The following is an 18,736-nucleotide window of genomic DNA, read 5'->3' on the forward strand; positions in this document are numbered from 1 at the left end:
TTCTATAATAAATGTTATCAAGTTACTACTAATGTAATGAATTATGTAAAAACACTAATAATTAGTGTAAAAAGGTTTTATTTTTTTTGTGTGTGATTACTTAAACATCACGTTGGGTCCAACAAACTTAAACGCATGCCTATTTCATTACACCACCATTTTACAAGTTCTCTTCTCCATACGTACAACTTTAATTCTTGGAATAATAATACCAACAACAACATTCTCTTCTACACTATTTATTCGTTTTACACAAAATTAAAAATATCGTAAAGTAAAATTTTGCATACATTTATGCCGGCAATGCTTCACTGTCTTCTGACTCAACGCATGTGGTGGTCAGTGGGTCTGGCCTACTTCTTTCTCCCTCTCTTTTCCTTTTTTTTTTTTTGTTGGTTCCACCTAAACTGATACGTTAACCGACAAAACATTTCCGGTTTACCACACCTTTTCTTAACGTCACCAGCAAGGGATAAAATCCGACTCGCAAAAATTCAATCCGATATTACGAACCGATCCAAAAACCCGGTTTTTATACGGTTTCGTTTACTCAATAAAACCCATCGATTGTATGTATGTAGAATATGATTTGTGTTTCGCTAAACCGAAGCAATACATACACATATTTGAGTTGAGTGTAATGACTCTAACTAAGTTTAGATAAGTTAGATTTACAATATAATTTAGATCCAAACTAAACTTATTCAATCCGGAAAAACATTTAAATTCCAATTGGATTTTAAACATTTCAACCCTTAAATTTTGAAATCCAAATTACTCGAACCGATCCAAACCGAAAATCCAAATACCTAAACCGCTGGACATAACCATACACAATTACACATCAACACAAGCCTCTTATCCTACGCATTGTCCTCCGTTCACGATAGCAACAACAACCAATCAGGAATGTATAGTGGCTGGCTACTGCTGCTGCCGTCATTAAAGTACGCACGCACTCTAGATGGCTGTCATAGTCGCGCCATAGTTACAGACGCCATAACACGTGTCGCTTTTCTCACTTATCCACGTCATCACTCTTCTCTTATTATTATACTCTCTGCCATTTTTAGGTTTTCTCAGTCACTTTGTTTTTTTAACCTTCTTCTTCTCTGCTAAAATCGAACCGAACTTTTTGAGTTTAATCACCGTCCGATTAACCGGAGATGGAGTCTTCCCCCGATCCAGGCGAGTTAGTTGAGTCAGATCAGCCGAGTTTCTTCGAGTTTCAGAAGCAGGCGTCTCTGATGACGAGCTGTAATCTTCTGTGGAAAGAGCTCTCCGAACATTTCACTTCGATGGAGCAGAGTCTGATGAAGAAATCTGAAGCTCTGAAACAGATGATTGAAACTTTAGATAATCAGACTCAGACTTCGATTGAGTTGCTTAAGCATCGTGAGGTCACTATAGACCACAGCGTCGAGATCGCGGCGGGGAAAGTTGAGGAGCGAGCTAGAGCCGCGTTGGAATCGCTGGAGAAAGCTAGAGACGGTGGTGATACTGCGACGGCGAATGATGATGATGATGATGATACTGGAGAGGTTGACGACGGCGACGGCGACGGAGAAGGGATTCTATCGGCGGCGCTGAAATCGATTTGTTTGAAGATGGACGCGAGAGGATTCTGGGGTTTTGTGATTGCGAGGAAGAAGGAATTGGAGAATCTCCGGTCGCAGATTCCGGCGGCGTTGGTGGATTGTGTGGATCCGCCGAAGCTAGTGCTCGAGGCTGTATCTGAGGTTTTTCCGGTTGATAAAAGAGGCGGTGGTGAGAAAGTGAGCAATGATTTCGGATGGGCTTGTGTGGTGATTTTGGAGAGTTTGATTCCAGTTATGGTTGATCCATTGATGGGGAAATCGAGGCTGCTTGTAACTCCGAGCGTTAAGGAGAAAGCTAAGGAGATTGCTGAGACGTGGAAGGCGAGCTTGGAAGAGAGAGGAGGGATAGAGAATGTGAAAACACCTGATGTTCATACGTTTCTGCAGCATCTTGTGACTTTTGGAATTGTGAAGAAGGATGATCTTGCTCTTTACAGGAAGCTTGTGGTTGGTTCAGCTTGGCGTAAACAGATGCCTAAGCTTGCTGTTTCAGTTGGTTTGGGTGACCAAATGCCTGGTAACTTTTCTTTGCTACTTCTTGTTTAGTATATAAACTTCATGGAAGCTTATGGTATTGTTTCATGGGAACTTGTGAGTATTATCTGAAATGGAGAGTGATGGTTTTGGGTTGTTATGGTTTTAAACAGATATGATTGAAGAGTTGATCATCAGGGGACAACAGCTTGATGCGGTTCATTTCACTTTTGAAGTTGGTCTTGTACACAAGTTCCCTCCTGTTCCTTTGCTCAAAGCTTATCTGAGGGATGCCAAGAAAGCAACAGCTTTAATCACAGAGGATTCTAACAATCCTGGCCGATCTGCGGTACTTGCCTTCATTTGTGTTACTTGTTTATCTCAAATTAGTTTTTCAGTTTTTCTTTTCTGGATCCGTTGCAGAGGTTTTTGTAAACTGTTTCTTCGGTGGACTCTCTTAGAAATGTGTAAACCTTCTGACAAAGTTGCTATTATTTTCCTAGCATCTTGTGGCGCGCAAGGAGCAGTCAGCACTCAGAGCAGTCTTAAAATGCATAGAAGAATACAAACTCGAGGAAGAATTCCCTCCCGAGAATCTCAAGAAGCGGTTGGATCAGCTAGAGAAGACCAAAACCGAGAAAAGAAAACCAGCAGCCATTCCCGCCAACAAGAGAACCCGAGCAAGCTACAACGGTCCAATGCNTTTTCTTTGCTACTTCTTGTTTAGTATATAAACTTCATGGAAGCTTATGGTATTGTTTCATGGGAACTTGTGAGTATTATCTGAAATGGAGAGTGATGGTTTTGGGTTGTTATGGTTTTAAACAGATATGATTGAAGAGTTGATCATCAGGGGACAACAGCTTGATGCGGTTCATTTCACTTTTGAAGTTGGTCTTGTACACAAGTTCCCTCCTGTTCCTTTGCTCAAAGCTTATCTGAGGGATGCCAAGAAAGCAACAGCTTTAATCACAGAGGATTCTAACAATCCTGGCCGATCTGCGGTACTTGCCTTCATTTGTGTTACTTGTTTATCTCAAATTAGTTTTTCAGTTTTTCTTTTCTGGATCCGTTGCAGAGGTTTTTGTAAACTGTTTCTTCGGTGGACTCTCTTAGAAATGTGTAAACCTTCTGACAAAGTTGCTATTATTTTCCTAGCATCTTGTGGCGCGCAAGGAGCAGTCAGCACTCAGAGCAGTCTTAAAATGCATAGAAGAATACAAACTCGAGGAAGAATTCCCTCCCGAGAATCTCAAGAAGCGGTTGGATCAGCTAGAGAAGACCAAAACCGAGAAAAGAAAACCAGCAGCCATTCCCGCCAACAAGAGAACCCGAGCAAGCTACAACGGTCCAATGCCACCAGCGAAAGCAGGGCGTATCACAAACGCATATGTCTCCTCTTTCCCACCTCCCCCACCAACATTCATCAGATCCCCTAGCCACTCTCCTCAGTACGGTGTACCAGCAGCATACACCACATCCCCACCTACCATCTACAACAACAGGAGCCCTCCATACCAATACTCACCTGAGGCGGTTCATGGATCGTACCAAGCTTCTCCAGTCAGTTATCCTGTAGCATATGGTACATACTGCAGTCCGGTGGCTGCTCCACCCCCTCCAGTTTACCATCCTCACCCGCACCACCAGCACCACCATATTCAGCATGCTTACTACTGATTAGACAATGACAGGAAAAAGGAAGATGGTAAGTAACCAACCACTGATCCCTGGTGTCTCTGTGTCTACGTTTTGTCTACGTCGTTTATTGTAATCTCTCTTTCTTTCAATCCTAAAATTTGTAGCTTAACACTCTCACTCTCTCTGGCTCTGAATTAGTAGTATTCTACCCTCTTATGTGTTTATTAATTTAAACTATACATATCTCTTTACTTTCCTAATGTTTCAATCAACAAACTTTTAGTTCAGTACTTAAGATAGATTCCTCTTAAATCAGAATTGCTCTGTTTGTTACATGTCTTCGCCTTGTTTCATTTGCTACTTTCTCTCTGACAATATAAATGGAGTACTCCCTTTTATGCTATTGTTAGACTCTACTTGGATAAGGCGTTTAGGCCTAAACTTGTACTATTCATTTTGTAGTTTCGTTTGGAGAAACAGTTTTGAGACTAGTATAATGGACTCGAGGAATAGGCAAAACTAGTACTACGGATTATGTTATGTCTGATACAAAATGTACATCACTTTATTTCCCCTTATCCATCCAAATTGCAATGTTGTAAAAATAAAAACCATTTTCTTGTTTGAAAATTCAAGATTTCAAAGTCTCTATAGCAAAGATTCGTTACAAAACAACACCAAAAGGACCGAATTCAATCAAGAAGATGATGGATTAGTCGTTGGCAGTGGCGAGCTGTAGAGACAAGAGCTCTTCTTCAGGGATCATCTTAATGTGACAATCAGAAGTTGGATACGAAGCACATAAAAGCGCGTAGCCACGTTCCACCACATCATCACTCAGCATCCCACCGCTCTGATCCACCGTTCCGGTCACAAGCTTAGCCGGACAAGTCATACAAACGCCGAGGTTGCAGTCGTAAGGGACATCAAGGCCTGAGTCAATAGCCTTAGATAGAATCGTCTCGTCCGGTTCAACTTCCAATTCCGTCGTTTTGCCGTCGTGCTCCACCACCACTTTATATGACCGAGCCACGATCCTTCCGGAAGAGCTGAGAAAATTCCGGCGATTTGTTATTGTTGAGAGTGTGGCGTTACGGAGTGGGATTGAAAAGGGTTTGGAGAGATAAGGTTTAGGAAGAGAGATTGTGGAAGTTTGAGAGAGAGGAAGAGTCGCCATGAGAGACAGAGACAAAAGAGTTCTTGCGTTGAGTGAGAGTGATGAGCTATTTGTGGTCTCTACGGAGATAACTTCAGATAACGTTGATGATCTTCGGGATAGCGGTCTGCATAAGAACCGAACCGAACTATACATCAAACCGGAATTCCTCTTAAATCTTTTTTTTCACACATGGTTTAGAATATACACATGGTTGTAGCTTAACACACTTTCTTTGGGTTATATACTGTATGTTATATTTATGGATGTAGATAGTTATGGTATAAACATTAGGCTATGAAAATAGAAAGAAAAAGGAAAAAGTAAACGAGTTTAATAAATCTAACAACGAAACACTTGATAAGTTTTTGAGTAAAATTTATAAAATATGTGAAAATAAAATTGATTATATTAATGGAAATATTGATGAAGAGATGATGAGAAATTAAAAAAAAAAAATAATTTCAATGACTATACTTTGCTCGTAATCTATGATCCAAGAAATTATAATGCTCTTGATTCAAATGCTGTATATATTTCAAAAAAGAAAAATTGTAAGAGAATATATTTATTTAGCTATTATAAAGGAACCCAACAAAATTATTAAGAGATTTTATTTCTCTTTGTATACAATTTTTTATCAGATTGAAATTAGTAAGAGACTAAAAATTTAGCACATTAGATTGAAAAAACTATAGAAAATGAACAAATTAGAGATTATACATGCTATATGACTGTTTGGATTGAATGACAAACATAGATTGTACAAAATAAAACTATAAATAAAATCGTTTATTTCAAAACATATTTTAGAATTTTGATATACAAATAAAATTATATCAGTATAATAATGATATATATATATATATTTGATTTATATACATATCTCTATTTTTGATCTGATACTTATATTATATTTTCATATTACCAATTGTCTCGAATGATAACTCGTACAAAAAAACATCATGATGGGATTGATAATATTAAACTATTAATATCACCTAAAATAGTTTAGGATTCAATTTCCTTCCCAAAAAACTGATTATGTTGTTGATAAAAAAAGGTTGGAATTCAATTTTTTTAATATCTCCGACTAATTATCTCCCACATGAATTACAACATAGAAAATTGACTATTTAATTAAATTTGTTTATTGTGGTTCTAGTATTTTGTATTCTTGGCATACAATATGAAATGTCTTGAACCTATTATAAGATACCATAGATTTGCTTTTTTGTAACAAGCAATATTGATCTACCCTTCTTAATTTAAGTAGGTAAACAACCCAAGAGTTGCCGCATGGACAAATTAAAAGTAGTGTTGCAATTTTCTCTTTTTCTACTATTTTGTTATTTTTTAACTAAGTTACTATATATGTTTGTATATGTTAACTATTCAAATTTATATATTTTATCATTTATTTAATGTGTTACAAATGCAATATAAGTATATAACAAAGAAAAAAATTGTTAAAATCAAAAACAATAATCTAAATTATGGACTCAATTAAAAAAATATTAAGATTTTAAAGAATATGAGCGTATCAACAACGATGATTACGAAAAAGGAAAAAAAAATGAAGATAAATGTATAAACAACAATATTTTAACGAAGAAGGAATTAAAACTCAGATTTTAAGCGAAAAAATCAAGGTTAATAAATTTATATATGAACACAAAAAGTGTGGGAATTAATTATTACAAACTTTAGATGTGAAGGAGTGCGGAAAAGAAACGCAAACATTGAAAAATATATATAGAAAAAAACTTGAATCTCAACCATATGATCAAATGCTTTGAATCTAAACCATTTTTATTAATTTTTTGTCAACCAAACATTATCAACCATTATTTCTCTTTTTCTTTTATATGTTGATGACATGAGCTGGCCCAAAAAGTGGGTTTGCTATATATAGATATTTTATAATAATTGTGTATATGTTTTAAAAAGGCAATATGTAAAATTATATTTTATTAATAGATAACTGATGAAACAACAAATAGAGTTTTTTTGCTTTTCAGCAAGATTTTTTTTTTAAAAAAAAATGTTATAGAAAATGCTTATTTGTATACGAGGGGGTTTTGATGATTTAGAACATCTAACTAAAAAATAACTATTTCAAAAAGAACAAAGTATAAATTATATTTGAAAATGAACAAAGTAGAAATTATACATGCAATATGACTATTTTGATTGAATGACAACATAAATTTAAACAGAATAGCAAAAATTTCTAACAAAGCTGTATGTAGAAAAACATATTTAGCATATACTTAATTTTTACAATATTAGTTACAGAAAAAATTATTATAGTATTTTTGTTCCAAGTTCTAACTGAATTGAACAAAAAAAAAAAGTGAACCGAATCCGAAAACCCGAAACTAAAAAAAATGTGAACCGATTTAAATCGAACATAACCGAATGTCCAGGTGGGAGAGTTAAAACCGGAAATAACCGGGAAAAAGATTTTGGTGACCAACCACCGCGTTTTATAAAACCGAAAACATGTGAATGACACCTGTAAAAAAAGTCAGTCTTCATCATAACTCATAATAATCATCCATTTCGAGGTTTTCAAGTCCATACGATTCTCTCCATTTTCTTCAAAAAAAAAGAAAACGGATTCTGGTCAAACTGTTGACTCTTTTCACACTCAGGTATCATCATCGTCTTCTTCGTCTCATACTTTTCGATTTGCTTTGCTTATATACCTCTACCGATTTCGATTTATATGTGGTTTTGATCGGCTAATTGTACCGGATTAAGCTTACTCCGATGTTGAGAATCTAGTGATTTAGTTGATTGATTCGGATGATTTATTCCTTTTTGGTCTTTTCTCTTTGTGAATTAAGCAGTGAACCTTTTTGAATCATGGCGTGTAGAATTGCTAAAGATGTGACTGAAGTAAGTTCTTCTTCACTGTTCATATTCGAAGGAGTTGCGTTTTGTTCCATGTTCATGTATATTGACTGATTCTGTTTTACTATTTTCTTCAGTTGATTGGGAACACTCCATTGGTGTATTTGAACAACGTGACTGAAGGATGTGTTGGTCGTGTTGCTGCTAAGCTTGAGATGATGGAACCTTGCTCAAGCGTCAAAGACAGGTTTCTGCTTTTAGTACTGAACTATGCCATGTTTCCTCGTTTCGGTTTTTTGTGTAAAACCTTGTTTCTTCTTGCAGGATTGGTTTTAGCATGATTTCTGATGCGGAGAAACAGGGTCTTATCAAACCAGGAGAGGTTAATTCTCCTAACCCACTATTTTTATGTTGTGGTCTTTTTTGGTTTGAAATTGGTTTTAACGTTTTAGTTTGTTCTGTAGAGTGTGCTGATTGAGCCAACAAGTGGAAACACTGGAGTTGGGTTAGCATTTACGGCTGCTGCCAAGGGATACAAGCTTATTATTACAATGCCAGCTTCAATGAGTATTGAGAGAAGAATCATTCTCTTAGCTTTTGGAGTTGAGTTGGTTTTGACTGACCCAGCTAAGGGCATGAAAGGAGCTATCGCAAAGGCGGAAGAGATTTTGGCCAAAACACCCAACGGTTACATGCTCCAACAGTTCGAGAACCCTGCCAACCCAAAGGTAGAATACTTATTAATTAGTCGTGCTTTACTGAATCTGGTTTGTCTGTTTTTGAACTTTTAAGTTGCTAACATCTTACTCTCCAATGCAGATTCACTATGAGACTACTGGACCTGAGATATGGAAAGGCACTGATGGAAAGATCGATGGCTTTGTTTCTGGAATTGGTACTGGTGGTACCATTACAGGTGCAGGAAAATATCTTAAAGAACAAAACGCAAACGTAAAGGTGAGAGTTCCTTCTTCTCATACAAGTGGCTTTGTTATCTAAGTTATGTGTCTTTGCACGGTTTCTCATTTTGTTTCCTCGTCTGTCAGCTGTATGGAGTGGAGCCAGTTGAAAGTGCTATTCTATCCGGTGGGAAGCCAGGTGATTTTGGTTCCTCCTTCGTTTTCCTACTCTAATCATGCATGTCCCCCTCTCGTTTTTTCGTTCGGCCTCATGCTTCATTATTTGTTTATTGGAGTTGACTAACACCTGATATTTTCTGAAAATGATTTAAGGCCCTCACAAAATTCAAGGGATAGGAGCTGGGTTTATTCCAAGTGTATTGAATGTTGATCTTATAGATGAAGTTGTTCAGGTATGACATCTTTCCAATTTTTTTTAACTAATAGTAAAACACATTGGATTTGAGAGAGCTACATTTCTTACTTGCCTCTTTCCACCTTTCCTGTAACGCTTTCTACAGGTTTCAAGTGATGAATCCATCGACATGGCAAGACAACTTGCTCTTAAGGAAGGTCTTCTTGTAAGTGTTTCACATTTCACAATGAATGAGTTTTACCTTGATCACAATTCCCTGCAATGCTACAAATTTGTTTTTTGTTCCTTGATCTTTACTTAGATAAGTTGAGACCATTAAGATTCAAAACTCAGAAACAAATGTGGCTTTCACTAGGATCAGTTGTTCATATGGTATGGGGTTGGCAGCAGATTCTCATTTCATATTAAAAACGGTTGTCTAACAACAAAAGCTAAAAATTGTAGGTGGGAATATCATCTGGTGCAGCAGCAGCTGCAGCAATCAAACTTGCAAAGAAACCAGAAAACGCTGGGAAGCTGTTTGTGGTAAGCTCTTTGGTTATGTTATTATTTATCACCCCAAAGCTAAAAAAGCTCTAACAAAACCTAGAAACAAGAAACAAGCAAAACCAGTGTTCCACTTTTTAAGTCCATAGTATTTTCATTCTGATGCTGATGTAAAACTAAATCTACTGAACTATTCTACAGGCGATATTCCCGAGTTTCGGGGAGAGGTATCTATCGACAGTCCTATTCGATGCGACAAGGAAAGAAGCAGAATCCATGACCTTCGAGGCTTAAAAAGTCTCCCATTTCTTCTTAAGAGACGCGAAAATAAAAGAGATGTTCATAGTTTCTCCTACAGAGAGACTCTTCATCTGCAGTTGCAGTGCGTCTTTGCTTCTATCTGTATCTTCTTTCGTGTGACAATAAAAATTAAAAAATGAAACTCCTCTGTTTGTTTTGTGAACGACTTGCTGTTAATGAAGTCTTTGTCCATAAGTATCATTATGTTTCATGATCTGAACTAAACCAACATAGCCAAAGCCACGAATTAGGAATCTTTCTGAATTTGAGAGGTTTTTAAGTATAAAGATTAGGACAATGAAGAAGAAGAAGGTAATGCTCATCTACACAAATCAACAACCTTTCTCAATCTTATCATTGCAATTACTAAAATTGTACACACAAATCTTATCAATTTCCGCAATTATCAGCTGAAGAAATCTTGAACACCTTTACCGATGAACACACGATCAGACAGTTCAGCCAAAACGAAATTAACAGTGAGCAAAACGACGCTAGAACCAGCGATAACACCAAGCACAACACCAGTCGTTCCCAGCACTTTTTGAAACGCCGGCCACTCGATCTCCTTCACTTCATCCGCCACTCCGCTCCAGAACTCGTTCTTCCCTTTCTCCTCTTCCGCTGCTTTCCTCTGCTCCATCGCCGCTTTTATCTCTGCTCCTATCGCACTAATCTCCACCTCCTTAGCTCCTCCGCTTCCGCTCTCTTCCGCCGGTGAAGGTGTCGCTTCTGACTCCGATTCAGATCCAGCTGTATCCCGTCTCTGTTCGATAGCTTTAACCACAAAATACGACGATTTCTTAAGATTTCTCATCGCCGGAGTTCTAATCTCAGTGTAAATCGGAAGAAACACACGGCGAGTGGACGTTGACGATTTCGTATCCCGGAGACTCCTAGTTGTTCCGGTGACCGGCGGCGAAAATTGTGCGGTCAGTGACATTTTTTCGAAATTGGGAAACTTTTTTCTTAATTCGTTTGTGGATAAATTCACATATCTCTGAAGTAACGATCAGATACAGCAATGAGTAGTAAGAGTTGTTACAAGTTTGGGCCTTTGTAAGCCCACAGGCCCAAATATTAAAATTAGAGAGGAACTACTGGGACATGAAAGAATTCCCCGGCGACGGAGAAAGTAACCAGAGGAGTGTATCGGCGAAAGCAGAGACGATGAATTTGTGAGTATGTTTCGGATTCAAAGAGAGATAACAGAACAACAGTTCGTGTAAGTACTCTCTATCGGCGGCGACGTCTCTCGTTAAATCTCTAGCTTCCACCATCTCTCTCATCGACCGTCCGAAGTCTCTGTACGGATCCGGTGAATCTATATGCTTCATGATCGCTGTTCCGCCGGTTAATAGTTTTGAAACGGCGGCGGAAGTGTCGTCGTTTTCTTCTACTTCGTCGCGGCGGATAGAGGAGAATAATCCGGCGGGGTTATCGGAACTGTGACGGCGGTGGAGAGGAGAGGAAACAGAGAGGTGATCGTATAGAGAGTTGAAGTTGTTCATGAAGATTGAGGGGGTTTTGTGAAGATGATGAGATGGAGCGTTGTGGTTTGATACGATGATCGGAGAAGAAGGAATCGACGGTGAGAGACCACCGGAGGTGGATGAGAAGCAGAGGTGTAGCTTCTTCCTTAGAAAATTCGACATTTTTTTTTGTTTATTTGGCTTTTGAATCAAATGTATAATTGAGGAGGAATGATTAAGACCTTTGTTTTAGTAATGCTTATTTTATACATGCAAAACAAATTGTGTATTAACAACTTAAAGAGGAGGTCACGTAGTGAAATGCAATCTCCATAACGTAGCTGGCTTCAACTTTTTAAATAAAGTGTTTACAACGCGGATTTTACCAAGTCTTGTAACTAGAAGATGATCATATTATTATCTTTAAGATGTTAAGATATAATTAATTGTTTAACCTTATAAACTGATACTACTAATTTACCAATAATCTCTACAAGAACATATCCCATCCATGAAACGATGAAACCGGTTATTGTCTCTCACAATGATCTCTCTCTTGACACTACCAGATACAAACGTGAAGAAGCTGTGGCAATCTCCGCAGATTCTAAGGTTTTTAGTGATTCGAATGGGAATACCGAGTGGTAAAGTCACTAGGCCAAATGCTAGAGCCAATTTCTCACTGTGGTATGCGACTTCCGCTGCTTGTTCTTCTTCCTCCAGATCATAAAGCGAGAGTTTTAAGTCGGGCTTGTATCCTGAAGCCTCCATTTCATTCCTTAGCTTGGTCAGCATTGTCTGAATCTCCTTGTTCATTATGTGGGATCTGTCCTTGGCTTGAAATGCATGGATTTGGTTCTTCACTGTGATCCAACTGTACCCGGTTCCTTTCTTGATCCCTACGCCTTTCATTTCTTCTCTTACGGTATTGGCTTCCGCCCACCTATTATTGATCGGTGTATTTAGTTAGATCAGAAGTAACCGAATACAAGATAACATTCCAACCTAGCAAAATTAATGGAACATGGAAACTCTCAATACGGTTCACGTACCTCCCAGCTGCTGCAAACGTATTGGAAAGCAGAACGTGGTTGCCTGAATCTTTAGGGTCAAGTTTGAAAAGGCTCTCAGCTGCTAGTATTCCCAGGTGTGGCTTACCATGCATCCGACAAGCATTCTGAAGAGCACCCCATACTGAAATTGTCGGTTGAATTGGCATTTTCTTTATGAATTCATAAGCCCGTTCTACCATTCCCGCTCGCCCTAACATGTCCACGATGCAGGAATAATGCTCAGCCCCTGGCTCAATGCCATAAGTACTCTTCATCGAATCAAATATCTTCATACCATCTTCCACAGCCCCTGCTCTACTACAAGCGGAAAGCAAGGACACAAACGTCATATAATTTGGAGTCGGACCGCATCCACGTGGTGCCATTTCTTCAAATAACGCCAATGCCAGATCAACCTGACCCTGATGAGCATATCCTCCAATCAGTGAATTCAGAGTCACTAGGTTCCTCTCAGGCATTTCATCAAACGCTTGTTCTGAATCTTCTATGCATCCGCATTTTCCATACATGTCAACGAGGGCACTCCCAACAAAGATAGTCCTTTCAACACACGCCTTCACAGCTTGAGCATGTATAGATCTTCCCAACTCAAGACCTGCCATACCAGCACACGCACTCAGAGCACTTGAGATCATATAGTCAGAGGTCTCAACAATATCCTTCCTTGAACGTAGATATAACATAGACGCCTTCTCATCCTCATGATTCTGCACATATGCAGCAACCAATGAGCACCAAGAAACAGCATTTTTGGTTCCCATTTCAGCAAAAACAATCTCACTGCAAAGAATCTGTTTACACTTCCCATAGAAATCAATCAACCCATTGTACACTGAAACATCTGAATCAAACCCAAACCGGAACACAAGCCCGTGCAACTGCTTTCCTAGATCCAAGTGTAACCCATCAGAACAAGCATTAAGGAAACCGCAAAAAGTAATCGAATTTGGCTTCCCACCAATCCTTCTAAACTCTATAAAGGCTTCAATAGCTTCCAAGGGCTTCCCATCAATCACAGAGTTAGATATGTAAGCATTCCAAGTTTCACAGTTCCTCTCAGGAATTTCGTCGAACAGCTTCCGTGCATCATCTCTGAGCCTAGTCTTACAATACATATCGAAAGCGCTACACCCAACAAACACATCAAGTATCCTTCCACACTTCACAGCAAGCCCATGAATCTGTTTCCCAGTAACGGGTAAACGCAAAGAACCCACAGCTTTAAAAGCGCAAGGGAAAGTGAAATCATTTGGAACAACACCTTCCCGTCGCATTTCGAAGAATTCAAACAAAGCGGTGGAGAAGTGACCGTTGTTAACAAGTCCAGAGACAAGTGAGGTCCAAGAGACGACGTTCCGAGCAGGCGTGAGCCGGAGAACGATTCGAGCTGATTCGGGATGGTCGAGTTTTGAGTATAAGCTGATGAGGTAGTTCGCGAGAAACGGTGGAGGCGGTGAATCGAGGGTTTTGACGATTCTCCCGTGGACGACGCGACCCAAGCGCAAGGAACTCGTGGAGATTGCGTTCTTGAGAAGTAACCCAAGTGCGTCCGCGGAGAGGAGGCTCATCACTAACGCTGGCGATCGGAAAGGTCATAGCTTTTCTCACTTTTCAGACCGGTGAAGAAGAAGAATGAAACATCGAATGGCATAATGGTAATTTTCAAATCCTTCACTGGACGAAGATGTACCAATCAAAGGGTATAATAGTAACTTGCGCTCGCGTCTGATTGAAAGAGACTAGTATATAAAGGAATGAATCGAACAGTTTTGTAATCTTCTCATCTCTTGTTGTTGAGCTCTTTAGATCGGCGTTACTCTCTCTATTCTCGAGTCCCTAAAGTTCGTATCTTTATAGGTTGTTTTCTTCAATTCAACTTTGAATTTGTTAATTTTGTGTAGTTTTGTCTCCAAAACTATTGTTACAAATTGTATAATTCACCTTTGTTTTGTGTATTTTGGTTGTTTTCTCTATCGCAGGGAATTAGGGTTTTTTTTTTTTGGTCTGCAGCTTCAATGGATATGGAAGAAGAGATGTGTCAAACTCCTCATGGGTAATTCAAATTCAATTCATTCATCAATTTGGTTACACTTGTTTTATATGGTTTCTGTCTCTGCATTGATTATTATATCTTTAGATTGAGACATTGTATGATCAATGTTGTTTAATTTGGGAATAGAATAATCAAATCTATGTTAGCTTTTAACATTTAGTAAAAGTCATGTTGTTTGATTCAGTTACATTTATGAACTTTGCGCAGATTTGATGATGAATCAGTTCTAATGAGTAAGGAGACTGAACCAGTCCGGGTGGTAAAAGAGGACTTTAGGGAAAACGGATTCCATAAGGAAGGTGATGATGTTGATCATGAGAAGGTAAATGGTAACAGAAGCTCCTTGACTCCCGAGGGAGCTGATTTGAACCAACTCCCGGCGATTCCGCCGGATTCTAGTGGTCAAGGTTTGCCATATGCACCTGTTGATTTCCCGAGTCCTGGTGATGTTTGGAGTTGGAGAGTTGGGAAGAGAGTGAATACTACCGGGTTCCATAAGGATCGGTTTCTTATTCTCCCTGACAGGCTTAAGGGCAAGAATGCACCTAAACATTTTGCAGGCAAAAACACTCTTTCTCGTTATCTTGAAACGAGGTTTCCTGATATGGATGTTAAATCATTCTTTGCATCGTTTACTTGGTCTATTCCGGCTTTGCTTCAGCCTACGAATAGAGGTATATATTAATTCTCTCTTCTTCTTTTGCATCTGCCATGAACACATGAATGATGTTTCCTTTTCTTTTCTATTTCTGCAGTTGATGCTGCGTCTTTGTTTGAAGAGACATCCAAAGAAGGACAGAATCAAGATGACGTTGGTGAAAAAGAAGGAACAACTTCACGTTACAGCCAGAGGAAGAGAAAACTGGTGCAGCAGGCACAGAGTTATGAACCTGTTGAAGTAAAAACTAAAGCAACACCTAGTAAAAAGAGAGTTACAACAACTCCTCCAGCCACCAAACAGAATTCAGCTCGGCAATCCTCCTCGAGACGCTCCACAAGACAACAACAAGGTGATGATGTGGTTGACTTGGACGAAGATGCAAAGAAGAACGGCAAGAAAATGAAGAAACGCAGAGGTAACTTCGCAGAGGAAAAAGCAGAAACATCGGTTCCTCATATCTATGTTTCTCCTATAAACGGTGTCATTGCAGTCTCTCACGCTCCTGTGGATATAAACCCTGAAGAGTTTGACAGTTATCTCAACTCTCTAGATAACCTTCTTCAGCAACAGCCTTCAGAAGCGGGACATGAGTCTTCATCATCTCTTCCCGTCAGTGAAAGCTCTCCAGTGAAACAACATGAATGGGCAGAAGCTCGGACGAAGCTTTCATCGCTCTTGGAAAAAGATTTATCTTCCTTGTTCATGTCTAATGAAGCTGTGGAGATAGCAAGCTTGGCCACTAAACTCAAGAAAGATCCAATCCTTTCAGCTGAAGAAATAGTAAGGTTGAAGCTTATCGAAGAGATTCCTACTTTGAGCGAAGTTTTTCAAGAGAACAAAAACGTGATACAAGATGCAAACAGGTTCTTCTCTGCTCTCGAGCTTAACAAAGGCAAAGTCGCATCACTCAAGTCCGAATACAGCGACTTAAAGGAGAAGCTAGGAAATATTCAAACAGAAGTTGATACAAACACCAAGACAATCCGTGAAATTGACGAGCAAATCACGCAGCTTCAAGCTAGACGGACAGAGCTGACCCGAAGCAACGGTAAAAAGGAGAAAGAGAAGGTTGATCTAAGCTTTGGTCAGAAGATGGTTGCAAACTCAATACCTAAAGTGGTACAAGAAGTTCAAGCAGCGAACTTGAAGAAACCTGATTGGGAAACGAAGAAAGACAATGCTCTTAAACGCGAAGCAGAGATCCTTGATAAATTCTCTTCTCTCAAAGGCTTCTATCTCTAAACCATTATAGGTTATATATACTTGTGAACTCTTGAAAATTGCAAAAAAAAATTATACTTTTGTCCATTTCCATAATCTCTCTGCAAATCCTAAGTAAAACTATTAAAAAGATCGTAACTTTGATGCCATTAGATTAAAAAGTCAAGATTTTTCTGATTTTTCAGAAACATCATATGATCAACAAATCACATTAGATTACTAACTAATGTACAAGCACTATCAAATCTCTACCGTTGTCTTCTTCTTCTTCAATCTTAGGCACCGTGACAATCAATTCACCATCGCCGTCGCAGTCCACCGTGACGAGATCAGGTCTAGTTGATTCCGGTAGCCTGAAACGCCACACGTCAAGCTCAAGCTCATCCAGAGACAAACCAAGAGACGATGAACCATTCGTTCTCACTAGTATCTTGGTCACACCAGGATGAATCTCCACCATGTAAGCCCTCACACCTCCTCCACCTCCGTTAGTTTCCGCGACGAACCTGAAACAGTCAGGATTCTCTTGAACGGCCACGTCAGCGTCTGACTTCAAGGGCAGCTCTAAGACACGGCTGAAGATATGTGGTAGACGTCGTAGCTTCTTTCCGGGTTCAAGAGGAGCGTTATGATGGATGAGAATGTTGTTTCTAGGTAAAGGAAGGATTCTCATATTTTGGGGTTTGTGAAGAGTGTGATAAGAAGCGATTGGGTCAAAACTAATAGGAGGAGAAAAAAAGATGATGAAGGAATCTTTATAAAAGAAAAAAAGTGATCACCTTTTTTTTTGTTTTGTGGGAATCAAAAGTTTTTGCCAGAAAAGCTACGGCTCTGTTTATAAGTCTTTGTTTGCTCTTTCTCTATCACTCTTGAGATCTTTTGATCATTTATTATTATGATCAAAGATTTTGGGATTAGGCAAATTAAGTGATGAAAATGGATGAGAGGTTGTTATATATGAAGAAGCCAAGAGATGGAAAAAAAGACAAAAGGAATGGCTAATTCTTCTTGCAGATTACGTGTGGGGTTTATGTTTATTGTTTTTTTTGGTCATCACTTTTTGTGTGATTTGGTCTTATCTTTTGTTACTGTTTTTACAAGTTTATGAGATATGACAACTTTCTTTTTTTAATGACTTATGACAATCATTTTTGAGAAAAATAAAAAAAGGGGAAAGTGCAAGGTTTGTGAGAGAATTTAGTATTAATAGATATATGCAAAATTTGTTTCTTACATTTGGCTATTTTCGGTCTAGATATTGATTCCAAACTATGCACAAAATGTGTGAATAGTGAAATAATCAATGTAAGTCTAGTGATCCAAGAAAAACCATTGGCTAAACTTCTAATTAAAATCAGAAAATAACTTTGAAATGTAGAAAGGTAAGAAAGAAAAATAAATAAATCAAGAAATGAAGAAAACATGTATGGTCAAATCAAACTCGTAATGTTCCAAAAAAAAAAGGAAAGAAAAAATATTTTGTGCAAAAAAAAAAAAAACAGGATTGTACGAACAAAAAAAATAATAATAAAAAAAAGATGATAATGATGGCGACGGCGAATCTAGGGTTCTGAATGAATTGGTATGGTTGCTACTATGGTTGGTTTGGATTCTTTGAGGGTTACTGGTACTCGGAATTCTCCCTAAGATTGGGTATTTACTGGAATGAGCGAAAGTCTTGTGGGAATTCTCGCAAAAATTTTTTTTCATTACTTTGAGATATGGTTCTGATCTAGTTTATTATGTTTTAGCGAGAGAGAGGACCCAAGTATGGGATTTTCGATCTGATTGGATACTTGCTTACAAGGTTTGGGCTCTGTTTCCTTACGCGGGTTGATTGGGTTGCTCGATCTGATCTAATTGGCGATTGGGGTAACAGGATTTGGAAAGAAGATGGGATCTGTCCTATGAGCAAATCAAGATAGAGTGAATCTCGATTGCGACAGTCTAGGATTGGGATTTTCCTCTCTGGAGATGTGGTTTTATTGTCAAGCTCTTTTACTCGAGTTAAACCAGAACCTTCTGATTCTTGTATGGAAGCGGACAAAATCTGGGTTTCCTATTCTGGGATTTTGGTCTTATTGTCGGATCTGGTTTTCTGTATCAGATCACGATGGATCGCCCTTTGGATGTGTTTGGTAAGGATTCAATTTCCTTTTTCTGGTGCGATGGGGATACGGTTCCATATTCTGATGGTGTATGCAAATCAAGAGGACATCAATCGCTATCTTTTTACCAAATCAATGCATTTGTTTGGTCGACTATTTTGGAAGGCTGGAGAGTTTAAAAGGGATCGAGCTGTAGAGATATTCTCTCATCACAGTTCTCATCTAAGTTTCTTGCTCTTACAGCTTTCAAAAAAAAAATCTTGTTTCCTTCATTACTTCTGGTGGGTTGGTTTGAGCTTTGCGTTTTTGATCATGTCTCAAGCTGATCTGTTGGGAAAGTGTGTGTCTGGCAAGGGTGA

General features: G+C 38.6%; 8 protein-coding genes across 8 annotated transcripts; 3 read left to right on the top strand and 5 right to left on the bottom strand.

Moving 5' to 3' along the window:
- Window positions 1,073-4,003, top strand: LOC104718924 (FRIGIDA-like protein 4b). The gene is made up of 3 exons (XM_010436749.2): window positions 1,073-2,115; window positions 2,246-2,421; window positions 3,231-4,003. Exons 1-3 carry the CDS (start codon window positions 1,167-1,169, stop codon window positions 3,750-3,752), a joined length of 1,647 nt encoding a protein of 548 aa, XP_010435051.1. The 5' UTR covers window positions 1,073-1,166; the 3' UTR covers window positions 3,753-4,003.
- On the bottom strand, window positions 4,224-4,956 carry LOC104718925 (ferredoxin-1-like). The gene has a single exon (XM_010436750.1). The coding sequence runs from the start codon at window positions 4,888-4,890 to the stop codon at window positions 4,426-4,428; it is 465 nt and encodes a 154-aa protein (XP_010435052.1). The 5' UTR covers window positions 4,891-4,956; the 3' UTR covers window positions 4,224-4,425.
- LOC104718926 (cysteine synthase 1-like) lies at window positions 7,399-10,003 on the top strand. Its single transcript, XM_010436751.2, has 11 exons — window positions 7,399-7,526; window positions 7,725-7,773; window positions 7,866-7,975; window positions 8,053-8,110; window positions 8,193-8,456; window positions 8,548-8,685; window positions 8,775-8,826; window positions 8,961-9,040; window positions 9,149-9,208; window positions 9,448-9,528; window positions 9,691-10,003. The coding sequence occupies exons 2-11, from the start codon at window positions 7,741-7,743 to the stop codon at window positions 9,781-9,783; spliced, it is 969 nt and encodes a 322-aa protein (XP_010435053.1). The 5' UTR covers window positions 7,399-7,526; window positions 7,725-7,740; the 3' UTR covers window positions 9,784-10,003.
- LOC104718928 (preprotein translocase subunit SECE1) lies at window positions 10,096-10,790 on the bottom strand. Its single transcript, XM_010436753.1, has one exon. It carries the CDS (start codon window positions 10,730-10,732, stop codon window positions 10,196-10,198), a length of 537 nt encoding a protein of 178 aa, XP_010435055.1. The 5' UTR covers window positions 10,733-10,790; the 3' UTR covers window positions 10,096-10,195.
- LOC104718927 (transcription repressor OFP11-like) lies at window positions 10,743-11,531 on the bottom strand. The gene has a single exon (XM_010436752.2). The coding sequence runs from the start codon at window positions 11,442-11,444 to the stop codon at window positions 10,887-10,889; it is 558 nt and encodes a 185-aa protein (XP_010435054.1). The 5' UTR covers window positions 11,445-11,531; the 3' UTR covers window positions 10,743-10,886.
- On the bottom strand, window positions 11,584-13,990 carry LOC104718931 (pentatricopeptide repeat-containing protein At4g14850-like). Its single transcript, XM_010436758.2, has 2 exons — window positions 12,314-13,990; window positions 11,584-12,204 (listed from the first exon to the last, which is right to left on the bottom strand). The coding sequence occupies exons 1-2, from the start codon at window positions 13,900-13,902 to the stop codon at window positions 11,739-11,741; spliced, it is 2,055 nt and encodes a 684-aa protein (XP_010435060.1). The 5' UTR covers window positions 13,903-13,990; the 3' UTR covers window positions 11,584-11,738.
- On the top strand, window positions 14,105-16,356 carry LOC104718930. Its single transcript, XM_010436757.2, has 4 exons — window positions 14,105-14,191; window positions 14,314-14,387; window positions 14,595-15,061; window positions 15,143-16,356. Exons 2-4 carry the CDS (start codon window positions 14,350-14,352, stop codon window positions 16,288-16,290), a joined length of 1,653 nt encoding a protein of 550 aa, XP_010435059.1. The 5' UTR covers window positions 14,105-14,191; window positions 14,314-14,349; the 3' UTR covers window positions 16,291-16,356.
- On the bottom strand, window positions 16,391-17,217 carry LOC104718929. The gene has a single exon (XM_010436756.1). The coding sequence runs from the start codon at window positions 16,940-16,942 to the stop codon at window positions 16,493-16,495; it is 450 nt and encodes a 149-aa protein (XP_010435058.1). The 5' UTR covers window positions 16,943-17,217; the 3' UTR covers window positions 16,391-16,492.

Source organism: Camelina sativa, chromosome 10 (assembly GCF_000633955.1).
Source record: "Camelina sativa cultivar DH55 chromosome 10, Cs, whole genome shotgun sequence".
NCBI lineage: Eukaryota > Viridiplantae > Streptophyta > Magnoliopsida > Brassicales > Brassicaceae > Camelina > Camelina sativa.

What these genes read in the sequence shown, in the direction of transcription:
- LOC104718930 (XM_010436757.2), top strand. Translation starts at nt 14,350, where the DNA reads ATGGATATGGAAGAAGAGATGTGTCAAACTCCTCATGG. An exon ending in ATGTGTCAAACTCCTCATGG is followed by an intron (nt 14,388 to 14,594) that starts GTAATTCAAATT and finishes AACTTTGCGCAG; the next exon opens with ATTTGATGATGAATCAGTTC. An exon ending in GCTTCAGCCTACGAATAGAG is followed by an intron (nt 15,062 to 15,142) that starts GTATATATTAAT and finishes CTATTTCTGCAG; the next exon opens with TTGATGCTGCGTCTTTGTTT.
- LOC104718928 (XM_010436753.1), bottom strand. Translation starts at nt 10,732, where the DNA reads ATGTCACTGACCGCACAATTTTCGCCGCCGGTCACCGGAACAACTAGG.
- LOC104718926 (XM_010436751.2), top strand. Translation starts at nt 7,741, where the DNA reads ATGGCGTGTAGAATTGCTAAAGATGTGACTGAA. An exon ending in TTGCTAAAGATGTGACTGAA is followed by an intron (nt 7,774 to 7,865) that starts GTAAGTTCTTCT and finishes TATTTTCTTCAG; the next exon opens with TTGATTGGGAACACTCCATT. An exon ending in GTCTTATCAAACCAGGAGAG is followed by an intron (nt 8,111 to 8,192) that starts GTTAATTCTCCT and finishes TTTGTTCTGTAG; the next exon opens with AGTGTGCTGATTGAGCCAAC.
- LOC104718927 (XM_010436752.2), bottom strand. Translation starts at nt 11,444, where the DNA reads ATGTCGAATTTTCTAAGGAAGAAGCTACACCTCTGCTTCTCATCCACC.
- LOC104718929 (XM_010436756.1), bottom strand. Translation starts at nt 16,942, where the DNA reads ATGAGAATCCTTCCTTTACCTAGAAACAACATTCTCATCCATCATAAC.
- LOC104718931 (XM_010436758.2), bottom strand. Translation starts at nt 13,902, where the DNA reads ATGAGCCTCCTCTCCGCGGACGCACTTGGGTTACTTCTCAAGAACGCA. An exon ending in ACGTTTGCAGCAGCTGGGAG is followed by an intron (nt 12,205 to 12,313) that starts GTACGTGAACCG and finishes GATCAATAATAG; the next exon opens with GTGGGCGGAAGCCAATACCG.
- LOC104718925 (XM_010436750.1), bottom strand. Translation starts at nt 4,890, where the DNA reads ATGGCGACTCTTCCTCTCTCTCAAACTTCCACAATCTCTCTTCCTAAA.
- LOC104718924 (XM_010436749.2), top strand. Translation starts at nt 1,167, where the DNA reads ATGGAGTCTTCCCCCGATCCAGGCGAGTTAGTTGAGTCAGATCAGCCG. An exon ending in TTTGGGTGACCAAATGCCTG is followed by an intron (nt 2,116 to 2,245) that starts GTAACTTTTCTT and finishes GGTTTTAAACAG; the next exon opens with ATATGATTGAAGAGTTGATC. An exon ending in ACAATCCTGGCCGATCTGCG is followed by an intron (nt 2,422 to 3,230) that starts GTACTTGCCTTC and finishes TTATTTTCCTAG; the next exon opens with CATCTTGTGGCGCGCAAGGA.